Source organism: Globicephala melas, chromosome 11 (genome assembly GCF_963455315.2).
Source record: "Globicephala melas chromosome 11, mGloMel1.2, whole genome shotgun sequence".
In the NCBI taxonomy this organism is placed as follows: Eukaryota; Metazoa; Chordata; class Mammalia; order Artiodactyla; family Delphinidae; genus Globicephala; species Globicephala melas.
This window is the reverse complement of record NC_083324.2, coordinates 30,880,706-30,900,689: the sequence shown is the minus strand read 5'-3', so window position 1 is coordinate 30,900,689 and position 19,984 is coordinate 30,880,706. Positions and strand designations below refer to the sequence as shown.

The window sequence follows — 19,984 nt, the reverse complement described above, 5'->3', positions numbered from 1 at the left end:
CTGGAACTCACCAAAAAAGTTCAAGATACCCCACATCCAAAGACAAAGGAGAAGCTGCAATGAGACAATAGAAGGGGCGCAATCACAATAAAATCAAATCCCATAACCGCTGGGTGGGTGAGTCACAAGCTGGAGAATACTTATACCACAGAAGTCCACCCACTGGAGTGAAGGTTCTGAGCCCCACGTCAGGCTTCCCAACCTGGGGGTCTGGCAAAGGACCTGGGAGGAGGAATTCCCAGAGAATCAGACTTTGAAGGCTAGTGGGATTTGATTGCAGGACTTCAACAGGACTGGGGGAAACAGAGCCTCCACTCTTGGAGGGCACACACAAAGTAGTGTGCACATCAGGACCCAGGGGAAGGAGCAATGACCCCATAGGAGACTGAACCAGACCTACCTACTAGTGTTGGAGGGTCTCCTGCAGAGGCGGGGGTTGGCTTGGCTCACTGCGGGGACAAGGACACTGGAAGCAGAAGATCTGGGAAGTACTCCTTGGCATGAGCCCTCCCGGAGTCTGCCATTAGCCCCACCAAAGAGCCTGTAGCCTCCAGTGCTGGATCATCTCAGGCCAAACACCCAACAGGGAGTGAACTCAGCCCCACCCATCAGCAGACAAGCAGATTAAAGTTTTACTGAGCTCTGCCCACCAGAGCAACACCCAGCTCTACCACCACCAGTCCCTCCCATCAAGAAGCTTGCATAAGCCTCTTAGATAGCCTCATCCACCAGAGGGCAGACAGCAGAAGCAAGAAGAGCTACAGTCCTGCAGCCTGTGGAAAGAAAACCACATTCACAGAAAGATAGAGGACTATGTACCAGATGAAGGAACAAGATAAAACCCCAGAAAAACAACTAAATGAAGTGGAGACAGGCAGCCTTCCAGAAAAAGAATTCAGAATAATGATAGTGAATATGATCCAGGATCTCGGAAAAAGAATGGAGGCAAAGATTGAGAAGATGCAAGAAATGTTTAACAAAGACCTAGAAGAATTAAAGAACAAACAAACACAGATGAACAATTCAATAACTGAAATGAAAACTACACTGGAAGGAATCAATAGCAGAATAACCGAGGCAGGAGAACAGATAAGTGACCTGGGAGACAGAATGGTAGAATTCACTGCCACAGAACAGAATAAAGAAGAAAGAATGAAAAGAAATGAAGACAGCCTAAGAGACCTCTGGGACAACATTAAACACACCACATTCGCATTTTAGGGGTCCCAGAAGGAGAAGAGAGAGAGAAAGGACTAGAGAAAATATTTGAAGAGATTATAGTCGAAAACTTCCCAAACATGGGAAAGGAAATAGCCACCCAAATCCAGGAAGTGCAGAGTCCCAGGCAGGATAAACCCAAGGAGAAACACACCAAGACACACAGTAATCAAATTTACAAAAATTAAAGACAAAAATTATTAAAAGCAACAAGGGAAAAATGACAAATAACATACAAGGGAACTCCCATAAGGTTAAAAGCTGATTTCTCAGCAGAAACTCTACAAGCCAGAAGGGAGTGACACGATATACTTAAAGTGATGAAAGGGAAGAATGTACAACCAAGGTTACTCTACCAGGCAAGGATCTCATTCAGATTCGATAGAGAAATCAAAAGCTTTACAGACAAGCAAAAGCTAAGAGAATTCAGCACCACCAAACCAGCTCTACAACAAATGCTAAAGGAACGTCTCTAAGTGGAAAACACAAAAGAAGGAAAGGACCTACAAAAACAAGCCCAAAACAATTAAGAAAATGGTAATAGGAACATACATATCGATAATTAACTTAAATGTAAATGGATTAAATGTTCCAACCAAAAGGCATAAGCTTGCTGAATAGATACAAAAACAAGACCCATATATATATATATACACATATATATGCTGTCTACAAGAGACCCACTTCAGACCTAGGGACACATACAGACTGAAAGTGAGAGAATGGAAAAAGGTATTCCATGCAAATGGAAATCAAAAGAAAACTGGAGTAGCAATACTCATTTCAGATAAAATAGACTTTAAAGTAAAGAATGTTACAAGAGACAAGGAAGGACACTACATAATGATCAAGGGATCAATCCAAGAAGGAGATATAACAATTATAAATATATATGCACCCAACATAGGAGCACCTCAATACATAAGGCAACTGCTAACAGCTATAAAAGAGGAAATCGACAGTAACACAGTCATAGTGGGGGACTTTAACACCTCACTTACACCAATGGACAGATCATCCAGACAGAAAATTAATAAGGAAATACAAGCTTTAAATGACACAGTACACCAGATAGATTTAATTGATATTTATAGGACATTTCATCCAAAAACAACAGATTACACTTTCTTCTCAAGTGCACATGGAACATTCTCCAGGATAGATCACATCTTGGGTCACACATCAAGCCTCGGTAAGTTTAAGAAAATTGAAATCATATCAAGCATCTTTTCTGACCACAGCACTATGAGATTAGAAATAAATTACAGGGAAAAAAACCCATAAAAAACACAAACACGTGGAAGCTAAACAATACATTACTAAATAACCAAGAGATCACTGAAGAAATCAAAGAGGAAATCAAAAAATACCTAGAGACAATTGACAACAAAAGCACGATGATTCAAAACCTATGGGATGCAGCAAAAGCAGTTCTAAGAGGGAAGTTTATAGCAATACAATCCTACCTCAAGAAACCAGAAAAATCTCAAATAAACAATCTAACCTTACACCTAAAGGAACTGGAGAAAGAAGAACAAAGAAAACCCAAAATTAGTAGAAGGAAAGAAACATAAAGATAAGAGCAGAAATAAATGAAATAGAAATAAGGAAAACAATAGCAAAGACCAATAAAACTAAAAGCTGGTTCTTTGAGAAGATAAAATTGATAAACCTTTAGCCAGACTCATCAAGAAAAAGAGGGAGAGGACTCAAATCAGTAAAATTAGAAATGAAGAAGGAGAAGTTACAACAGACACCGCAGCACATCAAAAGAGACTGCTACAAGCAACTCTATGCCAATAAAATGGACAACCTGGAAGAAATGGACAAATTCCTAGAAGGTATAACCTTCTAAGACTGAACCAGGAAGAAATAGAAAATAACAGACCAGTCACAAGTAATGCAATTGAAACTGTGATTAAAAATCTTCCAACAAGCAAAAGTCCCAGGACCAGATGGCTTCATAGGTGAATTCTATCAAACATTTAGAGAAGAGCTAACACCCATCCTTCTCAAACTCTTTCCAAAAACTTGCAGAGGAAGGAACACTCCCAAACTCATTCTATGAGTCCCCCATCACCCTGATACCAAAACCAGACAAAGATTCTACAAAAAAAGAAAATTAGAGACCAATATCACTGATGAATATAGATGCAAAAATCCTCAACAAAATACTAGCAAACAGAATCCAACAACACATTAAGAAGATCATACACCGTGATCAAGTGGGATTTATCCCAGGGATGCAAGGATTCCTCAATATACACAAATCAATCAATGTGATACACCATATTAACAAATTGAAGAATAGCAACTGTATGATCATCTCAATAGATGGAGAAGAAGCTTTTGACAAAAGTCAGCACCCATTTATGATAAAAACTCTCCAGAAAGTGGGCATAGAGGGAACCTACCTCCACATAATAAAGACCATATATGACAAACCCACAGCAGGAATCATTCTCAGTGGTGAAAAACTGAAAGCATTTCCTTTAAGATCAGGAACAAGACAAGAATGTCCACTCTCGCCACTATTATTCAACATAGTTTTGGAAATTTTAGCCACGGCAATCAGAGAAGAAGAAATAAATGGAATCCAAATTGGAAAAGAAGAAGTAAAACTGGATCACTGTTTGCATATGACATGATACTATACATAGAGAATCCTAAAGATGCCACCAGAAAACTACTAGACCTAATCAATGAATTTGGTAAAGTTGCAGGATACAAAATTAATGCACAGAAATCTCTTGCATTCCTATACACTAAACAATGAAGGATCAGCAAGAGAAATTAAGGAAACAATCCCATTCACCATTGTAACAGAAAGAATAAAATACCTAGGAATAAACCTATCTAAGGAGGTAAAAGACCTGTACTCAGAAAACTATAAGACACTGAGGAAAGAAATCAAAGATGATAGCAACAGATGGAGAGATATACCATGTTCTTGGTTTGGAAGAATCAATATTGTGAAAATGACTATACTACCCAAAGCAATCTACAGATTCAATGCAATCCCTATCAAATTATCAGTGGCATTTTTTACAGAGCTAGAACAAAAAATCTTAAAATTTGTATGAAGACACAAAAGACCCCGAATAGCCAAAGCAATCTTGAGGGAAAAAAACAGAGCTGGGGGAATCAGACTCCCTGACTTCATACTATACAACAGAGCTACAGTAATCAAGACAATACAGTACTGGCACAAAAACAGAAATATAGATCAATGGAACAGGATAGAAAGCCCAGCGATAAAACCACACTCCTATGGTCAGCTAATCTATGAAAAAGGAGGCAAGGATATACAATGGAGAAAAGACAGTGTCTTCAATAAGTGGTGCTGGGAAAACTGGACAGCTACATGTAAAAGAATGAAATTAGAGCACTCCTTAACACCATACACAAAAATAAACTCAAAATAGATTAAAGACCTAAATGTAAGGCCAGACATTATAAAACTCTTAGAGGAAAACATAGGCAGAACACTCTTGACATAAATCACAGCAAGATCTTTTTTGACCCACCTCCTAGAGTAATGGAAATATAAACAAATGGGACCTAATGAAACTTCAAAGCTTTTGCACAGCAAAGGAAACTATAAACAAGATGAAAAGACAACCCTCAGAATGGGAGAAAATATTTGCACATGAATCAACAAAGGATTAATCTCCAAAATATATAAACAGCTCATGCAGCTCAATATTAAAAAAGCAGACAACCCAATCAAAAAATGAGCAGAAGACCTAAATAGTCATTTCTCCAGAGAAGACATGCAGATGGCCAAGAGGCACATGAAAAGCTGCTCAACATCACTAATGATTAGAGAAATGCAAATCAAAACTACAATGAGGTATCACCTCATACCAGTTAGAATGGGCATCATCAGAAAATCTACAAACAACAAATGCTGCAGAGGGTGTGGAGAAAAGGGAACCCTCCTGCACTGTTGGTGGGAATGTAAATTGATACAGCCACTATGGAGAATAGTATGGAGGTTCCTTAAAAAACTAAAAATAGAATTACCATATGACCCAGCAATCCCACTACTGGGCATACCTAGAGAAAACCATAATTCAAAAAGACAAATGCATTCTAATGTACATTGCAGCACTATTTACAATAGCCAGGACATGGAACCAACATAAATGCCCATTGTCAGACGAATGGATAAAGAAGATGTGGTACATATATACAATGGAGTATTACTCAGCCATAAAAAGGAACGAAATTGGGTCATTTGTAGGGATGTGAATGGACCTAGAGACTGTCATATGGAGTGAAGTAAATCAGAAAGAGAAAAACAAATATCGTATATGAACGCATATATGTGGCATCTAGAAAAATGGTACAGATGCACCCATTTGCAAGGCAGAAATAGAGACACAGATGTAGAGAACAAACACCAAGGGGGGAAAGCGGGGTTGGGGGTGGTGTGATGAATTGGGAGATTGGGATTGACATGTATACACTAATATATATCAAATAGATAACTAATAAGAACCTGCTGTATAAAAAAAAATAAAATTAAAAAAAAAAAGAGAAGCCACTGCAATGAGAATCCCACGCACCGCAAGGAAGAGTAGCCCCCACTCGCCGCAACTAGAGAAAGCCTGCGCGCAGCAACGAAGACCCAACACAGCCAAAAATAAATAAATAAATAAATTTATAAAAACAAAAAAACACACTAGGGATTGTGCACCTGTGTTCTATACACTATCTGCGATCATTTCCTCTAACATGTTTGGAGCTTCCTGGGGGCCAGTTGTAGGTGGATTTATATGTCAGGGTACAGTTCACCTGGGATGTTGGAAGTCTGCAGAGGGAGAAAGTGGAAAGAGCCCATGGGGGCAGGATTGGGGCTGCTTCCCAGTGGGAGGACCATTTCAGCCATGGTCCCAGCTCCTGCCCCCCAGAGAAAGCAGGTATACCTCAGGCAGGAGTCTGAAGTCTCTGTCCAAAATGGAACTGTAGGAGCGATGGAAGAATTCCAAGAGGCTCTTTGCCACGAAGTGGAATGCATAGGCCTTGGCCAGCGGAGGAAAGAGTTTCTGCTGCTGTGTCTGGTAGTCCAGGACTTTTGCCTCTGGGTCACTGAGGGGAAGAAAAGCAGAAGATTTGCTACCTGCCACATCCATCTTCCCATATTCCCAGTGCCATAAAATCCTTAAAAACGGACAGTTTTTTATAGCTCACTGCAAAATTTGACGTAGACTGACGTGACGCTAGTAATAATCTTAAAATTCCATCTAACATGAATATCCACACATTTCACTGTGGAAATATTAACAAGTCCGCTTCTGGGTGCTGCCCGTTGTGGAGGTTTACAGTATACGCACCGTATTAACCTGCTAAAAATCCGGAAAGTTCTGAATTCCAGCAGATCTGGCCTCAAGGATTTTGGGTGAGGGGTTGTGGCCCTGAAGCCCTGATTATTTGAACCTTGACCTTTCACTGTCCAGGTGCATGTGCTGTGTGCTGGGAAATATGTGGAACCTAATTGATAACTGAGGATGTGAACTTGGGTTGGATGGAATTCCGAGGTAGGATTGCACCCGCCTTGTCCGTTGCTGTGTTCTCAGTGCTGGAGACTCTGTTCAGCATTAGGGGCCTTCGGTAACTATTAGTGGATTGAAACAGTGTGAATGTGAGACGCCTCCCGTGGCTGATGGGGAGAAACCTGGTGTCTCTTCTCTGGGCCAGCAGCCCCTCACCTGGACGTGTACTATTATAACCATCCCAGTCTTATGCAACCCAGAAGACTGGGCTCCGACAGGATATCATTGGCAATACCTCCTTCCCAGCTCCCCTGTCCCCCAGAGAAGACTCCCTCAGCCCGGGATTCTGAAGCCAGGCTGGCTGAGGGTGATTTGGGTTTGCCAGTAAAGGACCCTGGGCTGAGGGCCTGGCATGCTTCACTGCATTTCAGCCCTAGCACCACCCTGGAAGAGCGTTTTTGTCACGCCCATTTAGTTGACGAGGAAGCTGAGGGACAAAGAGGTGGGGTGGCTAATCTAAGCTCCCGGAAGTGGCGGAGCTGAGGGTGGCACCGGGTCTGCCTGGTGTTCGACCCTCAGCCCGTTTTGCGTTAGAGAACTCTGGATCCTTGAGCCCATGGTGTGGAATACCACCGGCCTCTTGAGCCAGACATCCTCAAGTTCCAGTCCTGGTAACCTCACTCTTTCCTTTACAAGTGAGAAGATAGGCCCAGAGAGGGCAAAGGACTTGCCAAGGGGCGCTTACTATAGTTGGGGCGAGAACTGCCAGGTTAAAGCTCGTCTCTGCTCCATGAGTTCGGTCAGTTATGCTGTGTCCAGCCCCACCCTCTCTCCCTGTGCTCATGCTGCGGCCCCATATGCCCAGGCTCCAGTTTGCTGCATGCTGGGTATGTGCCCATTTGGGACATATGTATCCTAAAAAATTATTTGTTTACCTAAAATTGAAATGTAACTGGCAGTCCTGTATTTTTATTTGCTGAATCTGATAACCTTGTGTGTGTGTGTGTGTGTGTGTGTGTGTGTGTGCACGCACATGCGTGTGTACACATACTCACATCAAAGCAGAGGGTACAGTGAGCCCTTTGGTGCCATGGAGTAGAGCTATTAGCCAGACAGAACCACGTCCAACAAAATGGGTGCAGGCGTGGACGTACAGAATCAACTGTAGCCAAATACAGTCTGACGTGACAGCTGGGTTTTTCCAGACACAGTCACTCACTGGGCAGACAGAACAATCTCGGGAGCCCCATTCACCCACAGCTTGGTGCCCAGCCGATCCAGATACACTCAGCCAGTCACAGCCATACCCAACTGGGAAACAGTCCGAGTTTGTTGGACAGACTGAGTCAGATCTGGTGGTACAGGGCCAGAGACACAAGATCACACAGAGCCTGATGGGGCCAGACACTGACAGACATAGGTTGGGCCAGCTGGTCAGCCTGGATTAGAGAGAGCCAGATAGAGACCCCACAGACCCGATGGGCCAGGTCCAGGCGGATGTGTGTGCAAGGGGGGGGGGAACGTGTGCTCCCAGCACCCCACTCTGGCAGAGGGTTGGTGTCAGGGGGTAGGCACTGTGGGATCGAGGTAGCCCGGGCTGCGGTGGCTCCTCTGGGCGCCGCTTGCCTGGGCTGGAGCCGGGATTGGTGGCGTATGACGGAGTAGCGGATGGCAATGACACAGGCCTTCTGCAGCAGTGGTATGACCTCGTTTGACAGCATGTCCACCCGCACCACCACCATGCTGAGGTAGTTGCTCTTTGCTGTTCCGAGCTTGATGTAGGTACCATCTGGCAAGACCTGGTAGACCAAGGACAGGCAGTGGGTCTGAGCCAGGGCTCCCCAGCCTTCCCCACACCCAGAACTGTGGCCCTCCATGCCCTGAAAGCACCACAGTCCTCAAACTGCTCACCCGGGATAGACATAGCCAGCCGCCAGCCAGAATGTGCTGGTGTGACCACGCTGATTCTTAAAACTGAAACGCTCCTGTGCTTGTTGCTAAATAGCCGCTGCCCGAGTGTCTTGGTTCACTGCTCCTCTCCTGTGACACCCCAGACCTCCCCACACTTCCATGGTAACGCCTGGCAAAATGGAGGCCTCCAGAACTTGCTCCAGCACTTGGCTGCTGGCTGTGCAGTGACTGGCTGTGTCCAGGCTGCGCTGTAGGTCGATATGCACATCGTCCTCAGCCCGTTCCTCTTTTCCTCAGATTGCCTTGCCACCCTACCCCACGATTGCGCTGTCACCCCACGAGGTGAGCATTTACCCATGAGAACTCTGAGGTTCAGAGAGGCCACGTGACTGGCCCCAAATCATAAAGCTCCTAAGCTGGGGTTTTACTCAGGTCTGTGGGACACCAGAGCCTCTCTGGGAGGGGTGCCCCAAACTCAGCTCTGTAGAGAAGGGCCCGGAGGCAGCAGCAGCCTACAGGGTGCCTCTGTCCCCTCTCCAGGCAGTGCAGGCTTGCAGCCTCCCTGGGACCCCACCTGTGCAAAGCGGCTCAGCATGTTCTGCCTGGGGATGCGCACATGGTCCAGTTGCAGGAAGCCATTATCCGAGTGGTCAAAGTCCATCTTGGGCCCAATGTCTCCAACGGTGATTCCTAGGAGGAGACAGAGGTAGGAACGTCCATCAGTTGAGTGCTTGTGTGTTAGGTACCAACACCCACATTCCAGCTCATCTGAGCCTGCCAGCAGCCTGTGACATTGGGGTTATCATACCTGTTTGCAGGTGACCAAGCTGAGGTCAGGTGCTGGGCCTTGCTCATAGTCATCAAGCCAGTTAGCGCCAGGCCTGTACAACTGGACCCCTCCCTGCCCAAGGGAGACATGCCCCAGTTTCTTCCATGGACCTCTGGGGCCCCCAGGACAGGGAGTCCTGGAGGAAGTCCTGGAGGAAGCAGCATGAGCTTACCGGGCAGTGGGCTGTGGTCCTCGAGACTCCGGATGGGCACAATAAAGGCATGCATGCCCTGCTGGGCTCCTGAGCAGATCAGCTGGGCCTGGACCAGGGCATGGGTGGCCGACCGTCCCACTGAGGGTAGAGAGGTGAGAAGCCCAGCGTGATCCCTGATGTACAGAGCAGGCAGGCTAACCCTCCCCATCAGGACCCTGGGTGTGGGCCTAGTCTGTGAGGACCAGTGTGGTGGTACGGGAAGGGCAGGACACTCTGTGAGGCTGGAATGGGGCTTTGTTTGAACCACCTTGGAGGGTGTGGGTCAGGGGAGGAGGCACGAGGAGCCTGGAGGACAGAGGGTGTTTTCTAGGGGAACCGCACAGGACAGGGTATGCAAGGCAGAGGGAACAGCCTGCTCAGAAGCTTGAGGACTGGACTGGCTTGTTGGGGCCAGGCAGCGGAGGTGGTGGCATCCAGGGCAACCAAGGGGTACTTGGTCAGGATACCCCTTGATTCATAAGGCCTTTACTCGTCCTTGGAAATGACTGGAACCATCCAGAGAGCTTTAATGTGAGTGTCTGGCTCTAGAATGCACTGGGTTGGTGGCTGGAGATACAGGGGGTTTTGTCTAAACGTCAGGTTTGTATAGGAACCACCCTACGATACACAGGCAGGATCCCCATGGGCTAGGGAAGGCTCAAGGAGGCTGATGGAGATCTTGAGGGGACGAAAGCCCTCTATGCCCTCTGGCCGCTCTTTCTTCCAAAGGCAAAGCTTGACAAAGGCTATGGATTTTAAGGAAATCACCCCAAATGGAGCAATCTGGAAAAGCTCTGCATCTTTTAAAACTTGGTCTTACTACAGTCTTCTGACTGAAGTGTGTGCTCTTGAGTCATTTCCTTTGGAATCAAGGAGACAGGATTTTTATATCATAGCTGCTGGGGTACGTATGTCAGGATCTGTGGTCAGAACATGGGTCCCAAGTCATAGGGAGATGTGTGCGTTGCTGCCCACCCTAGCAGATGGGCACCTTTGAGACCCGAAAAAGTCCCTGTTCACAAAGAGGGGGAACTACCCCCAAAGAGCCAAACAAACCTAGCAGCGACTTGCAAAGGGCACTGTGAAATAAACAAGCTTGCTTTTTTTCTGTCCTCAAAAACTTATTAATGACTCTCTCTGCCATCAGCCTAATAATATGAATACAGATAGCTAGCATTTACCAAAATCCAGGTGGTACCGCCCCTGTGCTGTTGCTTTGCGGTCTTTGCAGGACAGGTAAGCTGAAGTCCCATTTTCCAGAAAAGGAAACTGAGGCTCAGAGAACGGAGTGATGTGCTCAAGGTCACTGGCCTGAACGGGGCAGAGCCCGGGTTTGAACCCTGCCTGATTTCAAAGGCTGGTTTCTTTTTTTCTGCAGTTTTGTCAGTGGTCATTGATCACCACGCCCCACCTCCCCGCCCCGAGCATCGCTCTCTTATTTCTCTGGCCTGTCTCTCCACTTCTCTCTCCTTCTCTCAGTCTTTCTCCCTCTCTGCTTGTCTCTCACCTCTCCCTCTCTCTCTTTCTGCTTTAGTTGGACTCCTCACACTTGTATTTTTTTTTCCCATATAAGTGTTCACCTAATGGGTCCCCAAGTGCCACAGATGTATCCTCAGAGATGTATTCTCAAATCAGAGGAAGAGGGCCCTGGTGGAACCCTGCTCCTTGGGGCTTGGCAAATCACTGAGACTCTGGGAAGCACGGTGGGTGCGGCCTGCACCTGGTGGCCACAGGGGGTGATGTGGCACCGGTGGCTTGATTGGCGCTGGGGGTGGGCCTGAGCCCTTCTGAGTGTCTGGAGCAGGGGAAGGGAGGGACGTTTTTCGCATTGACTGTACCCTGTGTGCTGGCTGGTGGCAAGCTTAATCATTAACTTGGGAGATGAGAGGAACAGGGGCTGTGGCGAGTGCTGTGTGTGGAGGGCGTGGGGGCAGTGTGCATGTGAGAGAGACCTTGACCGTCAGCCCCCAAAGTTTGGGTCAGTTTCCTCAGCTATTTCAAAGTTCCCTTGGCGGCCTCTCAGCCAGTCACTGATGAAATTCTTCGTATCCCACCTGTTTTACTACGTAAGAACCTGGGGCTCGGGGAGACGTATTCACTTGCCCAAGGTCACCAGCCTAGAACAGGGAATCAACCTGAGGTCTGTTGAACATCAAAGTCAGTGCTATTCTGCGGTCCAGCTTTGTTCTCCTTGGGGGCAGGTGGCGGGGGTTGGGGGGATGAAGGGATACTATACTCACGGTCCCCAGGCCACCATTTGATGGCAGTCAGCGTGGGGCTGTGCACCACAAACTCCTGGGTGGCTGCATCGTAGGTGGCTTCAGTCTCCAGGCCCTGAAGATATGTCCCTGGGCATCAAGGAGGGGAGTTAGACATTGGGCCATGGTTGGAATCTCACCGGGGGCGCAGTGTCTAGGTCGGCCTGGAGCCCCCAGTCGTCAGTGCAGTATGGAGTCGGGGTAGCTCCCAGCTGTACTCACAGGCATTTCTCTCCTTTCACCGGTGGGCTCTTTGGGGGGCACATGGCCAGCCCATGACAGGGAATGGTGGCTGACATTTCCAGAAGGAACACCTTGCCTCACCACTAGATCATACAATATGTTCGTGTAAATTAGAAAAAATCACCCCCTCCTCAAGACCTTTAACTGCCACCTGCTGTAACATCTTCATATTAAATATATAAACCTATGACTAGTGAGATGTGAATGGGCCCTCTGGAACTGTGCAGTGCACACCTGTACACTGCACCCAGCAGCCCTGGCTCACCGTGCCCCAGTTCTGTCTGGGCGTATGTCGCAAGGATCTGTAACTTGTTGCAGAGTGGGTCCCACTTGGCAATCTGCTCCTCTGAGCCGAGGCTCCTGAGCGCTTTCTGGAAGACGAATTGTAACGCTAAGCCCAGATCTCCAGAAAGGCTTCTGCAGGGGAGAGACACAGTGGTTGAACAGCCCATTGGAGACAAGGGCCCCGGTACCCTCAGGCTGGCAGGGTGCAGGAGGGAAGGGGCACCTGATATCCTTCTTTCCCAACAGGTAGTACCTTTGTTGGGGAAGATAGCTCATGGGCTGGGTTTTCTGGGGGGTCCCAGGTGAATTCCTCTCTGGTGGGGTTGCCCTGGGTGTGAGCACCTGTTAGCGTAATATAATTCACGACTGTCTTCAGACCAGCCCAGGCGCTGTGCTAACATCTGGACGTGGAATTTCTTCTTAATGGCGGCTTCATAACGTTCATTCTGGGTCATGAAATAATTATCCTTCAGGCTAAGCTCTGGGTCACTGTGGATGATGCTTTCTGTCAGGGACAGAGAACAGAGAGAGGGCTTAGAGTCCTGGGTGAGGTTCCTGGTACCTTCAAATCTTCCCATCCACTTGCCTCATGGTTGTGGAAAGGAAGTCAGACATTGCTGTCATTTTACAGATGCAATGAATGAGGTCCAGAGGTGGCAAAGTGACATGCCCAAGGTTACAAAGCCATGCAGTGGAAGAATAAGGACTCTATCCAGGTCTTCTGCTACCTAGGACTCTTCTATCCCTCAGAGGGGCTCAGGAAATATTGACACGTTAAAGATGCCTTCATAGTCCAAAAGAATGAATCTCTAATAGTGGAATTTTGAGAGCAGAGTTTGTTATTTGAAGGTGGGACTGCTATTGAGGGACTCTTCTTCCAAGAAAAGCGTATGGACACGAAGCAGACGCTCCATTCCCCAGCCTCCTCTTACCGACTTCCCTCCGGAGCGCAGTGTTCTGGGCCCCTCCGTCAAGGATGTTGGTGAGCTCCTCCACGCAGAAGGACTGCATGTGCCGCTCGCTCTCTATGTCAGGGTGCACTTGCCTGCTCCAGGTGTCCCCCATTGACACTCGGTGCACTGGACTGCCCATCCTAGCCCGGGTCTGCCTGGTGTCTGAGAAGAGAGACTTGTGGCCTGGGTGCTCTGAGCCTTGGGCTGTGCTAAGAACCTGTGTGCAGGAGGAACTGCCCAGGGCTGAGTGTCAGCTGAGGCCTGCTTTGGAGGGAAGCAACCTCCCTTAAATGCTCGTGTGCCACTCCACCCCCGCACTCTCCCCTGTGGCCCTTGGCTGTGTACCAGGCACTGTCCAGGACTGTATGCAGTAACTGCTCAGTAAACAGTAGTTCAGTGCGTTCTAGCCAAGATTTGGACGGGGTCTGATTGCCTGGGGGAAATTCTCACATAAAGTCAATGAAGGTCACGTACGAAGAAATTCATGTTAGAGAGGTTAAGTGCATGGCCTCTAGCTGCACAGCTACTGCTGGCCAGGAGTTGGACCGGGTCCGACCACAGAACACATGCTCTGTCCATGCTACAGCCGCACCTGGGGGACTAAGTCCCAGACTCGTTTGGCCCATTTCCGTGAGCCTTGAGGGGTACTGCGGAGCTGAGGGGAGGAAGCTTGCCCCTTGACTGTGCCATGTTCCCCCGGGACCCCTGTGTGTCCTCCACAGCCACGGTGGGCCCTGCGTCCTTCACAGCAAACCCTCAGCCTCTCAGAGCCCCTGTTTCCCCACAGCCCGGCGACCAGCAGGTATAGTCCTTTCTACTTCTCGAGTCTCTCAGATCCATGTGTTCCATCCATTCCCTTGGCTACCACCTCAGCCACCTTCGTCGCTCGCCTGGCCTCAGTGCCTCTCATCTGGTCTTCTGGCTGCCAGGGTGAGCTCCTAAACTGCGGTCACGTTGTTGACCTCGTACCCTGCTGGGAGTCTGGTGCTTGGGGCCGGCTGTTTGTTGTATGGAGTCCATGCCCTCTGCCATCTCACCACCTCTCGCCCCTTGCCCCGTATCCACCCACTCCGCCTACCCAGGCCTCCTCTCCCTCTCCTCCTGCCCTTTGCCCCCGCTGTTTCCCCTGGTGTTCCTAGTGAGCCCCAGCCTCCAGGGCCACCTCCTCTAAGAAGCCTTCCCGATGGCAGTGCCCCCTGGGAGAACCGAGCAGCCCTTCGGTGCCCCCACTGGGTGCTATTAGAGTGGACAATAGGAGCAGTTCCTCATTCACTCGAATGTCCCTGTCCCAAGGCAGTGAGTGCCTGGGGAGGCCAGCTCTGCTTTTGTGGGGTCCCAAGAGCCTGCAGGTGGCCACTATTTTGATTCCTGTTCTTCTCCACCACGACCCTGCAGATACACTGCTGTCGTTACAAGTATTTTATAGAGAGGACAGCAGCCTCGGGAAGAGAGGAGACTTTGTAACGTCACGCAGCCACACGTACGATAGCACATGGGATTCATCCACAGGCTTACAAACCGACACCCCTAAGTGGGCAACAGGGCTGTGGGATGCTGACAAAGGGCCTGGCACATTCAAGGAGCGCCCCCGTCAGCTGCCCCCTGGATCCCTGCAAGGCCTTCTAGCCTGTCTCCTCTCTCCCTGCGTCTTCCTCCTGCGCTCTAACTGCCGCTGCGTCCTTGCTGTGCTCCAACACCCAGGCCTCGCCCCTCACCCTCCAGCCTCTAGAGGCCAGGGCTGTGTGCTCTGCCTGGAACACTCCTTCCCCAATGTGCCCATGGCTCCCTCACTACCTCTGCAAGTCCTTCATCAGTGCCACCTTCTCAGTGAGGCCCACCTGACCACCCTCTTTAAAATCCCAAGCCCCTTCCCCCAGCATTCCCAGTCTCCCTCACTCTGCTCTTTTCTCTTTTCACTTATCGTAACATAATTTGCTCCTTTGCTATGTTTTTGTTTATTGCTGTCTCTACCTACTTAAAGGGAAACTCCAAGAGGGCCAGGATCTTTGTCACATTCGTGCTGTGGCTCCCACACTTAGCACAGGGCCCGGCTCACAGGTGGCGTCTAGGAAATAGGGGTCGACTGGAAGAAGGCAGCTCTCAGAGTCAGTAGGGGTTGCGGGGAGGGTGCAGCCCTCAGGAGCCTCCCAGTCCCTCCCGGACCCTATGGCCCGGTTCACCCGACTCACCTCTGTCCTGTGTCTGCACAGTCGGCCTGGCCTGGCCTCTAGCTGCAGGCCTAGGCCTCTCACGGGTGGCCCGGCCCCTTTCTCCTCCCCTGGAAGGGCGCAGCCTGGCAGGCCCTCGGCTCCCAGCTCTCCCTGGTTGAGCTCATTGCATGTACTCTCCTGTCCCCCTGCCTCCCTCTGGTGGTTGTGACCGCGCTGTGCCTGGTCGGGGGCTACCCTGGGAGATTGCTAGGAGGGTGTGAAGCAGGATAGATAGCTCAGCACGAGGCTGGCTGGGCAGCTTAGTGAGTGCCAGCTACCGAGCCTCTGTCTCTCCCTTTCTCTCCCTGCCTATCCGACCCGCCTCCCAGAGCCTGTGCTGGTCAGATGCACACACATTCACTCTGCAGAAAGAAACACCACAGGCCTCTACCCGGAGTCCAGAGACCTGGGTTCAAATCCTGGAGGTATGACTCTGAGTTACCTCCCCTCTCTAAGCTTCCCTTGCCTTAACTATAACTCACAGGGTATGAAGGAAAGCTCTTGATAAACTGTAAAGCCCCAAGCATTTGTAACTTGAGAGTATTACTGTTTTCTTAGCTCCCCATGAGAGAATTTCTTAATTCCCAGGAGTGATGTTTAATGGTAGAATTTCCCGCTCTGTGTGGCAGGGTGCTGGTGAGAGTTCTGTGGGCAGGTGTGTGAGGGTTTGGGTCGCACAGGATGCACTGATTTGGTTACGCGTCAATATTTATTTTTGAATGTCCACAGTGATCTAAGCACTGGGGCACAGCAGGAAGCCCAAACCACAGAAAACAAAGCTATACTAGTCCCCTGCCCTTGGGAACCTTCCAGGCTGGGGTCAGGGGGGCTGCTGGAGAGACAGATCATCACAGTAGGAATGGGCAGGAAAACCTAGCGGGATACTCACAGCCACTTCTAATGAACTTAGAACTTTTTTGAACTTAAAACCTTCTTGCCCTCTCTTCCTGCTACCGAAGTCCCCGGGGCCTTCCCGCTTTACCTGTCCAGCTCCTGTGTCTTTTCGTCTTACTACAATGTCACACTCTTTTGGGAAGTCACCCCAGTCTGGATTAGAAGCTCCTGGCCTTGCCTTCTTAGCTCCAAACTTTTGCACTTTATGGTATAATAAAATGTATAGATTTGGTCTTTATCCCTGGTTCCTGGCACAGAGCTTCTAAAAAAATCCTTGTAATCTGCTGAGTGATAAGACTGTCTTTTTTGTCTGTGGCTGGGGGCCCACACATAGCTTCGAGATGGGGGCTTGTTGCCAGGAAGACCAAGCCTTAATTCGAGGGTTGGAACTTTCAGTTCTCCCCCCCTCCCCCGCCCCCAGCCTCCGGGGAAGGAGAGATGCTGGAGATTGAGTTAATCACCAATGGTCAATGATTTAATCAATTATACCTACATAATGAAGCCTCGATAAAAATCCCTAAACAGTGGGGTTTGGGGAGCTTCTGAGTTGGTGAACACATAGAGGTGCTGGGAGGGTGGCCTCCCAGCCATATCTTGTCCTATGCATCCCTCCCAATGGCTGTTCCTGAGTTGTGTCCTTTCTAATAAACCGGCAAATGCAAGTGAAGTGCTTCCCTGACTTCTGTGAGTCATTCTGGCAAATTATTGAAGCTGGGGCGGGGGTTATGGGAACCCCTGAATTTATAGCTGGTAGGTCAGAAGTACTGAGATTTGCAATTGTTGTCTGAAGTTGGGGGAGTCTTGTAGGACTGAGCCCTAAACCTGTGGGGATCTGCGCTAACTCCAAGACTTAGTGTCAGAATTGAATGTGGGACATCCAGTGTTGGGGAATCAGAGAATTGCTTGTTGCTGGAGTGGGAAGACTACACGTTTGGTGTCACAAGTGGTGGTAGAAAGAGACAACACACCCTTGGTATGCCCACAACAGTGGTGGCTATTTTTTTCTTTAATTATTGGTTTTTGTCTAAATCACCGGTGAAAGCAAGAACTGTGTTGTTCTTGGTCACCAATGCGGTCCCAGCCCCAGCCCCAGCCTAGGGCCTGGCCCGGGGTAGGCGCTCAGCAAGTATTTGGTGGATGAATGAATAAACAAAGGTTGGCAGGAGCCATCAGGATTCTCTATCCCAAGGGCGTGGCCATGCTTGGGGAAGGACTGTGGAATTTTGGCACTTTTTTTTTTTATTTGGTATTGACTCTTTTCTGCTTGAATTTTTTCCCTTTATTTATTTACTGTTTTAATTGAAGTATAGTTGATTTACAATGTTGTGTTAGTTTCAGGTTACAGCAAAGTGATTCAGTTATACATATATATGTATGTGTGTGTGTGTATATATATATAAATCTATTCTTTTTCAGATTCTTTTCCGTTATAGATTATTAAAAATATTGAATATAGTTCCCTGTGCTATACAGTAAACACTTGTTGGTTATCTATTTAATATATAGTAGTGTGTTTATGTTAATCCCATACTCCTAATTTATCCCTCCCCCTCTTTCCCCTTTGGTAACCATAAGTTTGTCTTCTATGTGTGTGAGTCTATTTCTGTTTTGTAAATAAGTTCATTTGTATCTTTTTTTTTTTTTTTAGTTTCCACATATAAGTGATATCATGATATTTGTCTTTCTCTTTCTGACTTACTTCACTTAGTATGATAATCTCTAGGTCCATCCATGTTGCTGCAAATGGCATTATTTCATTACTTTTTAAGGCTGAGTAATATTCCATTGTATATATGTACCACACCCTCTTTATCCACTCATCTGTGAAGGGACATTTAGGTTGCTTCCATGTCTTGGCTATTGTAAATAGTGCTGCTGTGAACACTGGGGTGCATGTATCTTTTCAAATTACAGTTTTCTCCGGATATATGCCCAGGAGTGGGATTGCGGGATCATATGGTAACTCTGTTTTTAGTTTTTTAAGGAACCTCCAGACTGTTCTCCATGTGGCTGCACCAATTTACATTCCCACCAACAGTGTAAGAAGGTTCCTTTTTCTCCACACCCTCTCCAGCGTTTATTATTTGTAGTCTTTTTGATGATGGCCATTCTGACTAGCATGAGGTGGTACCTCATTGTGGTTTTGGTTTGCATTTCCTTAATAATTAGCAATGTCAAGCATGTTTTCCAGTGCCTGTTGGCCATCTGTATCCCTTTTTTGGAGAAATGTGTATTTAGGTCTTCTGCCCACATTTTGATTGGGTTGTTTGTTTTTTCGACATTGAGTTGTATGAGCTGTTTGTTTATTTTGGAAATTAATCCCTTGTTGGTTGCATTGTTTGCAAATATTTTCTCCCATTCCATAGGTTGTCTTTCAGTTTTGTTTATGGTCTCCTTTGCTGTGCAAAAGCTTTAAGTTTAATTAGGTCCTATTTGTTTATGACACTTTTGTAAAAGGTGAGGGTTGGTGTGTATGTGTGTGTGTGCACATGCACATGTCCACCCTGTTTGTACTTACTTGCATGCCCCGACCTGATACCCAGTCCTCTAATCTCAAAGCTGGATTCCTCTGGGACTAAAAAGGCTGTATACCCAGCTACGTTTCCAAAGTGATCCTGACCTTTCTGCTGCCTCTCCTGGTCCTTCCTGATGGCTCCTGCCATCTTGTACCCTTCAGGAACTCAAGCTGTTAATATCCCAGCAGCTTAAAAGGCTCCCCTCACATGTTTCTTCAGTGGAAGAATTGCTTTGTAATGTGAACGATTTTCCTCTCTCCCCATGTTTCTGCTCTAAAATTTGGCTTGTCTTATTCATGCTTAGCATTAGTATTTGTACACCCCTAGCCATCATTCCCTGGACAGATATTTTTGGAGTATCTGCAGTGGGTTGGGCACTGCTTTGAGTGGGACCCAGAGGGGAACCTGGCCTCGGTGAGTGGGGTGGGGTGTTCATAGGTTCCCTCACTTCCCTTGCATAACAACACTGGAAAGTAGGATGCAGCTCCCCATTTTGCAGGGGAGGAGACAAGTTAAGAGAGGTGTTGTCGCTTGCCCAGGTTTGCACAATAAGTAGATTACAGAGCTGGAATTTGAACCAGGTCTTTGGATGGTAAAGACTGTCTCTTAACCCATTTGTGCAAGGTTGGAAAAGAAATCAGGGGACGCAGGCCTCCTGTCCTGGCAGGACTTCTGAGGTGTGCTGACTCTGGGCAGGCGCCCTCCCCTCTTGGGTCTCTGCTTCCCTATCTGTAATGTGGAGTGTTTGCTCACTGAGGGGCCTCACAGCTGTCCACCATATCCCCAAGGTAGCGCCCAGCTTGTGTCCTGAGGAAGGGGCGGGATCCAAACTCTGAGACATCACCTAGCAGGTCCTGCTGGGACTGGGGGGCCTGGACCCTTGGGTCTCCTGCTGCTGTTGGCAATGGCCATACACAAGGTGGTGGCTTCAGGGAAGGTGGCCTTTACCCTGCTGTTTGGAGGGGAAAGTTCTGGG

General features: G+C 48.1%; 1 protein-coding gene across 1 annotated transcript in view; it reads right to left on the bottom strand.

The window, feature by feature from the left end:
* ACOX2 (acyl-CoA oxidase 2) overlaps nt 1–15,701 on the bottom strand; it is a 35,705-nt gene extending 20,004 nt beyond the window's left edge. The window contains exons 1-9 of the mRNA XM_060308247.1: nt 15,578–15,701; nt 13,368–13,550; nt 12,778–12,940; nt 12,416–12,567; nt 11,890–11,997; nt 9,629–9,748; nt 9,202–9,317; nt 8,343–8,515; nt 6,150–6,312 (exon numbers count right to left, since the gene is read on the bottom strand). Of these exons, the coding sequence (XP_060164230.1) occupies nt 6,150–6,312; nt 8,343–8,515; nt 9,202–9,317; nt 9,629–9,748; nt 11,890–11,997; nt 12,416–12,567; nt 12,778–12,940; nt 13,368–13,527 (1,155 nt within the window). The 5' untranslated portion in view covers nt 13,528–13,550; nt 15,578–15,701. The remainder of the gene's footprint in view (nt 1–6,149; nt 6,313–8,342; nt 8,516–9,201; nt 9,318–9,628; nt 9,749–11,889; nt 11,998–12,415; nt 12,568–12,777; nt 12,941–13,367; nt 13,551–15,577) is intronic.
* Between the last annotated feature and the right edge of the window lie 4,283 nt (nt 15,702–19,984).